The sequence below is a fragment of the Sminthopsis crassicaudata genome, chromosome 5 (assembly GCF_048593235.1).
Source record: "Sminthopsis crassicaudata isolate SCR6 chromosome 5, ASM4859323v1, whole genome shotgun sequence".
Classification (NCBI taxonomy): domain Eukaryota; kingdom Metazoa; phylum Chordata; class Mammalia; order Dasyuromorphia; family Dasyuridae; genus Sminthopsis; species Sminthopsis crassicaudata.
The window spans coordinates 8,618,289-8,631,358 of record NC_133621.1 but is presented as its reverse complement, the minus strand read 5'-3'; the positions used below and the strand labels follow the sequence as shown (position 1 = coordinate 8,631,358).

General features: G+C 44.2%; 1 protein-coding gene across 1 annotated transcript in view; it reads right to left on the bottom strand.

Moving 5' to 3' along the window:
* The window catches only part of HDAC9 (histone deacetylase 9), a 697,702-nt gene that overhangs the window by 518,961 nt on the left and 165,671 nt on the right, over positions 1-13,070 (bottom strand). Inside the window, 1 exon segment of the mRNA XM_074268892.1 lies at positions 3,125-3,187. Coding sequence (XP_074124993.1) covers positions 3,125-3,187 — 63 coding nt within the window.

Here is a 13,070-nt window from a genome sequence, read left to right as displayed (position 1 = left end):
AAGTCAACTGATTGAACTGTCTACGTCTCAACCAATTCTAGATCTCTAAGGCAAAGGGCGTTCCAATATTGAGGAAATCACAGATTTTTTCAAGAAATGATATATTTTTACTTTACTTCACTGAAATTTCTTGATAACTTGATGAGGTAGGCCAGAGAAGTTTTATTTTACCCATTTGCTAGACTGAAATTAAAACAGAAAAGCTATAAATGATTTATTTACAGTCTTCCCACTCTAAATCCATATATTTTCTACAACAAACATCTTCATTCTAAACCTTAACCAGAGACTCCAACCCCAACTATTCTGCAAATCCACACTGCAGTCATAAGAGAAAGAATGACAAAGAGCACAATTCCATCCCAACTGCTCACAAATCCACTCAGAGCTTGTAATTGAAATGAGGGCAATTCAGTCTCAGCCTAGTCAGGGACCAGAAGGTCGTTTAGTCTAACTTGCACCAAACTAGGAAGCCCCTGGAAAGCAGCCATCCTATTTGCAGAAAACTGATATTTCAATAGCATTCTAGCTGTACAAGACAGTCCTGGCTGAAATTCCTATTATAGCCCAGTTTACAAAGCACTTCCCATGCTACCTCTCCCTCAGACCCATGGGAAATTTCCTTATGCCTTGCCATTGAAACCTAAAACTGCTATCTCTCCCTAGTAGAATATAACCTCCTTGAGCGCTGGGACTGTTTTAGCAGAGTAAGTACTTGCCCATAGTAAGTGCTTAGTAATTTGTTTGTTTTAATTCATTCACATGTGACTTAGATACTATTATTACCTCCATTATACAGATATGGAAACTGAGGCTGGGGTCAAGTGACTTATTTCAGGTCACAAAGTTAATAAATGTCTGAAGCAAGATTTGAACCCAGATTTTCTTGATTCCAAGTCCAGAGCTCTACCCACCCCCATGCTATATTGCCTCTACTAGGTAGAAACATAAACTACAGGAAAAATCGAGGAAGGAGAGGCCATTATGTGATGCTCTAAATAAAATACAACAAATGGAAGCAATTCTGGCCATTGTGATCTGTTTTGTTCTAAGTAAAAATACAACAAATAGAAGAAATTCTCAATCATGCCATACATCTTTGTGAGCTCAGGGATAGGAGAGGGTGGTCTCGACACTTGATTTCTCTGGGGCACAGTTTCCTTATTGTGAAATGAGGGAGCTGAAGGAGCATGTTTCCATTTCACAGGAAAAATAGAGCATGTTCATAAATCCACTCCTCTTTCCTAGAGATCATTTGTGCTTGGGATAAAAACCACGCGGAATATCAGCATGAGGGGCAACAGAGAGAACACCAATGAAGGCACAGCATAGAAAAGGCCGGCAGCACCGAGGGACGTCCCAACACCTGTACCACCGCCTAGCACCTCACCCTGACTAGAACACCAGCTTCAGGAGCTCAAGTGTATTGTCCATCCATAGAAAAAACCGTTCCATTTATGGCATGAAGCCCAAAGCAGGGAGAAGACAGATATGAAAGCCATAGTACAGGAGATACTAAAAGGGCACTCCTTTTATAATTAGGTAGAGTGTAGTTTAATTCATTATTTTATTTACAATACCAGTCAAAATACCCCATTGGGTCAAATCCACTCAGTCTTCTTAGGCATTCTGGGAAGAAAGTCATGTCTTAAGGAGTCTTTGAGGAGGGGAGAGGAAATACAGGGTGTGCATTTTTTCAAGGGAGGGCAGCAGGCAATCCTCAGGACGATAAACTCATTTAAATTTAAGCATGCCGAATCCTCCAAACCAAGATGCTCTCCCTCCCCAGTGTTCCGGGAATGCCGGGATATACCAGATTGCCTTTCCGAATAATGACAGGTTACTTCTCTAGCTCCCATGTTCATCCCTCTACTATCCTTTTTCCCTTCTGTCTCATCGCACATCCTAGAACATCCAATACCATGTCAAATGAACTCATTTAAACTGAAATCATGGCAAAGCGAGTTTAATTAGCTGGATGGACATTGAATCTCAAGCATATAATAAATCATTAGAAAATAGTGGCTCGGCACAATCTGATTTCGGAATCATCTCCCAAGGTAAAGCTGGGAGTGCCGTCAGAGGAGCGACAGCTGCTTCACGGAGCGAAGCCGGAGGATTGGCCAACCTGTGGAATATTGAGGGATGCTCCAGGAGCCGCCTGTGACTACATGGGCTGCCTGAGGACTACCTGCCCAGCCACTGGATTGGAGGCTAAGCTGAAGGAGCGTGTCTTTTGGGAATCCTCCCCAGGTGGAGGGAAGAGAGCGCCCCGATATATTTCATCTATGGGAGGTGGAGGCTCTGACCCAGGGAGAGAGACCAGCGCCATTTGAGCATCCCCCGTAAGCCCAGCCATGATTCCTGAGGGGACGGAGAAACGGCAATTTTCCCCAAACGGCCGCTGCCCCCAAGTGCGGAATGATGCACCTGTTTCCTGGATGCTGGTCCAGGATCCCTGGCTCCCCCAAAGCCCCGGGAAAGAAGCCTCTCCGCATCCTCGGAAGCTCGAGCTGAACTTCAGAGCTCCAGACCGAAGGCAGGGAGGGAGGCCATGGCCAGCCTCCCCACCCTACAACCCATTTCCACGGCTTGCTCTATAAATAAATGGCGTCCCCCCCCCCGCCCGTTTTCACCCAGGAAATCCAGCTGGGGCGCCCGGCCCAGGTAGGGCGTTGTCTAAACAGGTGCCCGATGGGATCCCGCCGGGTTTTCACCTCGAGACCCACCCCAGAAACGACCCCCGGGTCCCAGTTTGGGGAAACTCGCAGGCAGCGGGGCTCGCTTTCCCAGTCCGGACGGATCCGGATCCAACAGAACTGCACTTGGGGGTCAACAGGGAGGCCGGGCGGTGGGGGAGGGGGGGAGGAGGGGACCGGCGGCCAACGCCCCCCCCACTCCCACCCCCCCACCCCCGAGTCACCTTCCCCAAGTTAGGGCAGGACCGAAGGGCTGCTCCCGGGGCGCGCACACTTCTGCACAAGTACAGCCCGAGCCGCTCTTTGCATCCGGGCGGCCGAGCGACCCCCTTCCCCCCCCCCCCCAGCCCGAGCAGTCCCCGGCCGCAGAGGGAGGGAGGGAGGGGCCGGAGGCGCGGGCCCCGGCCGCCACCGAGGTCTCTTACCTGAGCTGATCAAGCTGTGCATTCTCTGCTGAGCCACCAGCTGCTCGCGGCCAGCCACCCCATCTGAGGAAAAACAGGATTCCGCCTCGTAAATTGCCTGCAGCATATTCCAGTCAGGGTGCCCCCCCTCCCGCTCCAGCTCGAGATGCATCGGCTCGCCCCGGGAAGCGGGCGGCTGGGGAAGCGCCCCTCGGGCTCCCGGGGGGGCGGGCAGGACGCCAGGAACTTGGTACCTCCACCCCCCCCACCCCCCCCCCCCGCAGACAGCCCCGGCCCCCCCCCTTGCCCCCGTCCCCCTGCCCCGTCTGATGGCTTAGAACGCCCTGACAACCTGCTGCCGCCGAGGAAAAGCGACCCGGGAGCTAAACAGATAAAGAGACAGAATTGAGAAGAGAGATCGCCCCCCCCCCCCCCGCCTCCCCCCAGCGCGAGCCTATCCCGGAAGCCCCGAGCAGGTGGAGCAGAGCCGCGCCGCTCCCGAGAGTCTGTCTGGAGGTCCGTGGGGCTGCGGTCTGCCCCCAGAGTGATATTAACCAAAGGAAGATTGATATTAACAAGAGAAGGAAGCCGGCTTCAGCAGAGGCTCCGGAGACCAGAGAGAGCTGGCAGAAATTACCCTCCGTCCCTCCCGACAAGTGGTTTCGGTCCTGGAGCCTTCCTCCTCCTCCTCCTCCTCCTCCTGCTCCTCCTCTACTTCTCCTCCTTCCTGTGTTTGTGTGTGTGAGAGTGTGGTGTGTGAGTGTGTGAGTGTGTGTGTGTGTGTGTGTGAGTGTGTGTGTGAATGTGTGTGTGTTCCCCCTTTCTGTCTCTGGTCTAAAGTTGGCTAAGGCGAGTGATCATCCATTTGCATATGAATCAACAACAGCCTGGCCCACAGGCAACAGAAATAGAACAATGGCCGGCCTGAGCCAAAAATAGGTCAAGCATGGCTGAGTGATTGGAGCCTGAATTAATGCATTTAAAAATACCACCGCAAACACAGCTGTCCCCAGCTCGAGCTCGCGAACCAGAATTCGCGCTTGCACAGCCTCAAAAGGAATTAACCCCTTCCTGCCTCCGGCCGGCCCGGCGGCCTCGGAGCTCACCGTCCGGCCGCGCCCGCGCGCATCCGGGCGGCCAGAGCCCGGCTCGGGGCCCGCGGCGCCGGCACACGCAGCCGCAAGGCCCCGGCAGCCCCGGCTCGGACAGGGCCCACGGGCCGTACATGGGCTCCGGGGCCCGGAGCGTTCTGGTTTAAAAGGCGGCGAGCGAGCCGCGAGGGAAGAGCTCCGCACTGGTTCTAAAAGGATCCTGGAAGCCTGCGCTCCGGCGTGTGGTTTCTGCCTCACCCACGCACAGAATCCTGGAGAGCTATTTTTGTTGCCTCTCTCTCTGGCTGCACTGCAGTTGGCTGCGGCCCTGGAGGCTTCGCTGCCTTTCGAGCTGCAGAACTGACAGGAGATTTATTGGGGAGGGTGGTTTCTGGCAGCCGGGGCCCTCCTCTCCGCTCCCCCCCCCCCCAGCGGTTATCAGGTAGATCAGTTGTCCATTTCTCACATCCCTGGTCAATGACGTCGCCTCTCGGCTCTCTTCCGATTGCTACATACAGAAATAGGGCTGGGAACCGCGGACCTGGGCAGCGCATCCATCTCCACGGAGGCTGCAGCTCCCCGGGGAAAGCTGCTCATGGGGGACAGCTGGGCCCTTGTCCGGTGTCCCGGATGCTACGCTGCCCTCCTCCGAATCCCAACAGTGAAAGGCAAACACCTGCCCAGCTCTGAGGGCTTCTCCATAGTGCTGATTACGGGGTTCTTCTAAGGTCTGCAAAGCGCTTCAAACGCTGGTTTCTCTGCACCTCCACAATTCTGTAAAGCAGGCCCGATTATCATCCCCATTGACAGAGTGAGAAAGTAAGGCTCACACAGCTTAAAGGATCTACCCCATCCCAACATTCTAGGTACATTCTAGTCCAAGGCAGAACAGGCAGAGAATCCTGGAGAAAAGTCCAGAGGAGAGGGAATCAGGGAGTCTGAGCAGCTTCCCTGGGGGGAATGCCCACCTCTGGGAGGTCTCAGTCCCCTGCAAGAGGAAAACCTTTCTTCACAGTCATGCAATTGATGCTTGAAAAGTGTTTGCCCTAAACAACTGTGTGGACATGTATACATATATTGTATTTAATTTATACTCTAACATATGGAACATGTATGGGTCAACCTGCCATCTGGGGGAGGGGAAAGAGGGGAAAAATTAGAACAAAAGGTTTGGCACAATTGTCAATGTTGTAAAATTACCTATATATATATATATATATCTGGTAACTCAAAACTATTAAAATCTAATTTAAAAAAAATTGTTTGCCCTGTGACTTCATGACCAAGACACCCTCTCCTGATCACCTCACCCCTAGACTTTTGTTATAAGTTCCTTGGAGCAGCTAGATGATGAAGTGGATAGAGCAGCAGTCCTGAAGTCAGGAGGACCTGAGTTCAAATTTGACTTCAGACACTACTTATTAGCTGCCTAGCTCTGAGCAAGTTATTTAACCTCAATTGTCTCTCAAAAAAGAAAAAAAAAAGAAAAAGAAAAAAGAAAAGAAAAAGGAATATAAGCTCCTTGAAGGGAAGGACTATGTCCCCTTTTCTCTGTCTCCCAGTACTGAGCACAGTGCATGACAAACAGTATTTAACAATGTTTCATTCATTCACACATTTGTTCATTTACACAAGGACACTAAATAATAGGTTCTAATTTACTTATAGCAATATATCTTTGGATCAACAGGGAATAAGCATTCTCCCCAATCCTATTAGCAAATACAATGTAATCCAAAGATCACTTATAAACACCTGCTGTTTGCATTTGACAAAGCAGCTTCTTTGTATCTACAAATCTGGTCTTCTTTTAGCATTTAATAATTGTCTCTTAATCGATTAGCAGTACTATTGGTCTCTGTGTTGTGTATATGAGTTATTCGGAGGATAAAGCCATCTTCAGTACCACCAGAGCACCACCTTCTCCCAACCTTTCCAGTCTAGGTCCATGTCTGGCCCTCACAGACTGGTCCCAGTGGTTTCCTCCTTGGCACTTCTCTGGCTCCAATATGTCCATATGCCGCCTCATCCCTCCACAGATGTACAAACCCTTCCTCATATTGGGGGGCATATTCAAGTTAGGTAAAAATCACTTCACGTAGAGAGATCTGCAGAATGGCCCATTTCCATAAAGTGAGAACTGCCTGTAATACAACTGATATTCCATAGGAAACTAATCCAAACTGGACATAATGTTAAGTACTAAGGAAAAAGGACACATTTTTCATTTGATTTCAGAATAGTTTGGGGGAATCTTAAAAGAGTCAAAGAAGACAGAATAGAAGAAAACAGTGAAAGAAAATACAAGACTGACAAGCCCCCCCACCACAAACATTTCATTATAGCAACTAGGAAAAAAAACACATCAGCTCCATTTTATTCCATCCTGCCATTGCATATACAGCTGCTGAATTGTCTCATTTTCCTGAGTTTTGTTTTCCTATAATCCACATGACTTTGGGAAAATCATTTCTTACCATATCATTAAGTGTTTTTCAGGATGCTGGTGAATGCAATCAGTCAGAATTCCCAAAGGTTAGAAAGTCCTTAAATCTTAAAATAGCTATTACTAAAATTAGTAACTGTATTTTACCATTAAAAAACCCTGTAAATCTCTCTTCAGGGTCCTTGTACCTACTGAGGGAGCTCTGGACCCGATTTGTTCTGCAGTTGCATGCTTTGCTAATAAACCATGCTTTGTTTCTTTAGTCATCATAAAACTACTTATAACAGAGTTTAGATGTTCTTAATTTAATTGAAAATCCAATGGACAATCCCAGTATATTCCAGAATCTTCAAATTACTCTAGAGACAACAAAGTCAATCCTTTATTATAACTCCACTGATTTCTGGGAGAAAGGGTACAACAGATACTAAAAATAAAAGATTATAAAAGAGGAAGTAATTTTTAATTGGAATTAAAATGTACTTCCCTGATCATAATGCATCATATGTATAAATATGTAACATATTCAAATGTATACAGAAAAAAAACCCAAAGTATCTACAATCACTCATTCAATGAGTATGCATTTATTAAGCATCTAATCTATACAAAGACTGAAAAAAACAGTCCCTACTCTCAAATACCTTAGTTTATCATGCATGTATTAAACATCTAATCTATACAAAGACTGAAAAAAAAAAGTCTCTACTCTCAAATACCTTAGTTTATCATACATTTATTAAGCATCTGATTTATACAAAGACTGAAAAAAAAACAGTTCCTACTCTCAAATACCTTAGTTTATCATGGTCCTCAAGAAATGCCAGTTGTTTGCTGTTGCTTCTAGCATCACCTACTAATTCCTCTGTTTGTGTTTAAAGCCTTTCCCTGCCTGGTTTTAACTGATCTTTCTCATTATGAATGCACCTTCCTCTCCTTCCCACTCTCTTTTTCCTTACACATACCAATCTACTGCTGCTCTGGCACAGCATGCCCTCCTTAGTTCTGCTCTCTTCAAAGCTAACTCTAGGGCCACTTAGGCAAGCCTATTTTAATCCCCTACTTGATAGTGCCCTATCTTTGGAAATATTTTCGCATCAACTTCATATATAGTTTGTGTCCACTTATCTCTGTGCCCATTGATTCCCCAATAGAATGTAGTCACTTTGAGCACAGGAAGAATGAGCTGTCCCTGAGTACAGCCATCATCATTCATGACTGCAATCATAGGTTCAGTCAGGAAAGTCTCTTCCAGGCTTAGCACCTATAGGAGGCCACTGAATCTAAGAGGACTGAGGTTATTCACTACAGTCACACAATTACAGAATCAGAATTTGAATTCAGGTCCTGAGACTTTAAGTTTGGAAAGAAATAGATTTCAGATGTGGTACAAAATGTCAATGAATGAAAACATCCACCACATTACATCACAGAAAAGATCTCCCCAAATATTTACTATGCTGAAAATAAATGACCTGGAGATCAGAGAAATTTGGCAGCTTTTTCTTGAGGCGGTCTTTTTCAAAGCTTGTAATTAGATGGTTAAAAATCATGAACGGATCACACGCCTTTGTTCTATTGCCATTTTCCAAATTAGCCAGTGGAGTGTATTATTAAAATATAATTAAAAAAATAAAAACAATCTATGTTGCGAAGTGATGCAGAGAACACTGAGGACCAAATTTAGAAGAAAAGGGCTGATAAGGCTGCCATGGACTCTCCAGAGGGCCATCCAAAAACCACTGGTGAAGCTCCTATGTAACGAAAACCTACCAACAAGATGGCAAGGAGGCTCTCCAGGCTGGGAGTCCCCTAGTCTCTTTTCTCTGATGCCGCCACCTGCTGCAAGGTCTCTCTGATTCTCTCACCTTTGCCAGTGGTGCCCAACTACCCATCTGACAAACGTTCCTAAGAGTAGCTGGCATTTGTGTAGCCCTTGAGGATTTACAAATAGCTTTACCTTTATTATCTCATTTCCCATTATCAAATGAGATAATATCTATAAAGCTCTTAGCACACTACCTGGCACATAGTAGATGCCTTTTTCTTTCTCCTCATTTGGTCCTTATTTAGCTCAAGAAGAAACTTTTTCTTTTGTGTGTGTGTGTTTATTTATTTATTTTTTATTAATTTTATAATTATAAAATTTTGACAGTATATATGCATGAGTATTTTTAATAACATTATCCTTTGTATTCATTTTTCCAAATTTTCCCCTCCCTCCCTCTACTCCCTCCCCTAGATGACAAGCAATCTCATACATTTTACATAAACCTAGTATAACCTAGATACAATATATGTTTGTAAATCCAATTTTCTTGAAGAAACTTTTACTTAATAGATGAAGTTAAATGACTTGCCCAGGATCATGAAGCTAAATAAATGTGTGGTCTCAATCAAAGAAACTGAGAGCCACCTTTCCTACTTTCACCCAGCTCCTGCTTCTCCCTCTAAACTTACCTTGAAGCAATTTTAATGCACAGTTAAACATGCATTTCACCCATTTGAGTGTAAGCCTGTTGAGGGCAGGTGGGCTTTTTGTTTTCTCTGTAGCCCCTCTCCTTAACACAGTGTGTGGCACCTAGTCAGCATTCACTATATGTTTGCTGATGGATTGATTTTGATGCTTCTCATTGGCCAGACAAACCAATGTCAGAGCCTCATCAGTCCTAGCTCTGGCAGAGCTCTCCCGTCCAGCCTCTTCTTTCTACTGGCAAAACTCTTATCCTACTTTGAGTCTTTTTCCTTGACCTATTTTAATAGCTTCCTAATTGCGCTTCCTTCCATTCTCCCCACTTCCATATTGATAGTCCTAAAACACAGATCCGATCCTGCCATCTCCCTACCAGACATCTTCTCTGATATCCAGTAAAAGAGAAAGCTCTTCACCTGGGATCTAAAGCCCTCAAATCTAGGGGTCCCGATTTTCTATCACATGATTCTCTACTAGAATCAAATTAGCATGAGTGAATGGCCACCTCCTTCCTACATACCTGGAATTCACTGCCTAATCTCACCTAGTTTTCTTCCAAGCTGACATCCAGTGCCATCTCCAACACCAGGCCATTCTGTTCCTTCTCATCCTTAGTTGTCAATGCTCTCCCTTAACTTATTACTTAGTGCTGACTGGTCTGTGGACAACTTATGTCCCCTCCCCCATAAAATATAAGCCATTCCAGGGCAGAAGCTGTGTCTCTTTTTGTGTCTGTCTGTCTATTCCCTAGCACACTACTTTGCCCACAGCACAGTACCTTGCCCAAAGTAAAGGTTTAACAACACTTTGTTGAGTTGAACTGAAAAAAAAAATTAAAGGAAAAAAAAACCATCAAGGCTGAAAAAATGGAAATATAATCCACTTCCCCCTAAGTAACAAACACCAAGCTATTTATATATTGATTTTCTTTTCTAAGTGTATCTTTTCAGAGCTTCTGTTTCCCATTACATTATGGAACAGCAGACCCAAGGCACTGGCTAATTCCTTTTAGGTTTCATAAACTCTGAGTTGTCAAGACAGTGTTTAGGCCAGCTCCACTTAAGGGAAAGCTCAGCTCTGAGACAAAAGGCTATCTTTGGCTAGATGGCTGTGAAAGCATCCTCAGGAGGATTCCAGCTCATCAGACATGGCTGCCTGACACTGCATTATTGATGATGTTCAAGCCTCACACTTGATTTGTCACTCTGGCCCTGCCTGCAGAGAAGACAAGGCCCAAACGCTCTATTTTCTGGACGTATTAGTGAGAGAGGGTTGCAGTTAATGCCTTTCATTATTAAATGGAACTGTTTCCCCCCAGCTCCAAATATGTGGAAGCTGGGAAAGGACCCAAAGCAGACAGGAAAAGAGTTAACATGATTGCTGCATTTAATTCGGTCTTGTGGGAGAGAAGAAAGACCTTATCTTTACCTCAGAACCAGGAGCAATGGGTATAAAGTTCCGAGGTCCAGCTTTGGCTCAGAGGAAGAGAATTCCTGAAAATTAAAGTCTCTGAATAACAAGGAAAGCTACATTAGGGGGCAGTGGGCTCCCTCACATTGGTGGTCTTCAAGTAAAGGTTGGTGCCTACTTTTCAGCTTTCCTCAGGGAGTTCTTTCCTGATATGACCCAGTCTTTCTATAAATGCTCCTTTTCTGGGGTCACAGGCTGAACAGCCTGCATTTTGAATATGGAGAGAGAAAAAAAAACAACAATAACAACAAAACAAAAAACAAACAAACAAACAAACAAAAAAGTTTCTTAGGCCATAGAGTATAATTTGCTTGGAATTTATACCAAAACTTCTTAATCCATAGTTCATGACCCCATATGGAATCTTGTAACTAAATGTAAAGTTTACAAAATTCTGAGTTAATATCAATAAATGTTTGGTTCATATACCTATTTTAATATACCTTCAGGGGTCGCCTAAAAATTTCTTGGGCAAAATGGGACTATGCATGGAAAAGGTTGAAGAAGCTCTGATTTATAGAGTCAAGCATGTGAACCTTCAAGGAGCCAACATTTCAATATTCCCATGAACTTCAGCCTTCTACTGTGCTCAGGATAGGTGCCATTTGTGCCAGAGAAACCGTTTCAAAACCCAGAGCAATTCTCCCAGTGCTCTTAAAGCTTGCCTCACAGTATCCAGGCTGGCGATGGTCCCAGTTCCTCTATAGGACTCTAAGACCCTACCCTTTTGATCAGTATCCAAACTACAGGGTGAGATATCCCATTAGACATCCTGAATGACTTAATGTGAAGCCAGCAAATTTTGTTAATCAGTCAACAAGTCTACTATGTACCAGGGAGACAACAGGCAAACATATATATTTAAGAAAACCAATTCTGGGGCAGCTAGATGGCAGTGGATAGAGCACCAGTCCTAAAGTCAGGAGGTCCTGAGTTCAAATCTGACCTCAGACACTTAATACTTTCTAGCTGTGAGACCCTGGGCAAGTCACTTAACCCCAATTGCCTCAGCAAAAAGAAAAAAGAAAAAAAGAAAACAAATTCTATATATGTGGAAAACTGACAAATGGGAGGCACTGGAACTTAAGGTCGTGTCCCATATCCATGAGTTTCCCAAATGAAAGAGAAATTTGGGGACAGGGAGGGAAATGAGGAAGAGGAACATCAGGTTTACTTTATATTTGAATAAGTATAACAGAGCACTGCTTTTATTTATTTATAGTCGCCCACTGACAAGTGCCAATTTTGGTAGAGACATTTGGCATAATACAGTCTATGAAGACAATATGAATCAGAGCATAGTATTTTTACGTTTTTATTGTTGTTTGCTTGTTTTATTTTTCTTTCTCGTGTTTTTTTTACCTTTTGATCTAATTTTTCTTGTACAACATAACAATCACGGAAATATGTTTAAAATAATTGTACAGATTTACCCTATATCAGCTTGCTGTCTTGGGGAGGGGAAAGGAAGGGAAAGAGGTAGAAAAATTTGGAACACAAGATTTTACAAAAATGAGTGTTGAAAACTCCTTCTATATGTATCAGGAAAAATAAAATACTATTTAAAAAGACATTTGGCATAGATATAACTGGGGTCCCAAAAATGTCAGCAGCTTAGGCCCTTGTCTTCTGGAATTTTGAGTTAAGCTATCAAGCAGCGTCTTGAAATCCAATATCACTATCGAATAACAGTTTGGAGAAAGAGAATCTTTGGAGACTCAAAGAACTGGATTTGGAATAAAAAAAAAAAAAAAAAAAAACTAGTTTAATTTCTACCTCTTAAAAACTTACTCCCAAGTCATTCAGTCAGCTTTCATCAGAAGCCCAACCTGAATCCAGAACTTGTTGACTCCGCTCTCTACTGTGCCCCTCTGATTCTTCCGAGCCAAGTACCCACTGTCTGTGTGATTAACTTCAATCTATTAAAGGAAGCCTGCCAGAGAAGATAAGCACACTAAAGAGCTTGCCTGGCCCTGCATCAATGAGGACAGTTGGATGCTTCTTTTGGCAAGTCATTCCTCACCCCTTACCCAGCTGTAAGTGCTCCCCTTCCCGGAAATTACTTTGCGTATATTTTATTCCTGGCACACAGGAAGCATTTCATAACACTTGCTTATTGATAGATTTGCTCTATAGATATTATTTTCTCTCTGACAGAATATATGTTCCTTGAAGGCAGGGATTTTTTCGTCTTTGTTTCCCTAGGTCCAGGAATAGATCCAGGTACACAGTAAGTGCTTAATAAAAGCTTCTTGAATTAATTGTCTGTCAGAAGCAGGAATTCTCAACAGGAGAACGGGAAATTAAAAATAATTAAACTATATTTCATTATAACTGTTATTATTATAATTTCAATTTCATCGTACTTATAATTACTATTTATTATAATTTGTAATCCTTTATGCTTTTAGAAAGATGACTGAGAACAGGTCCATAGGTTCAGCAGATTGCCAACTGAATCCAAGGCACACAAAAATTTTATAGTTT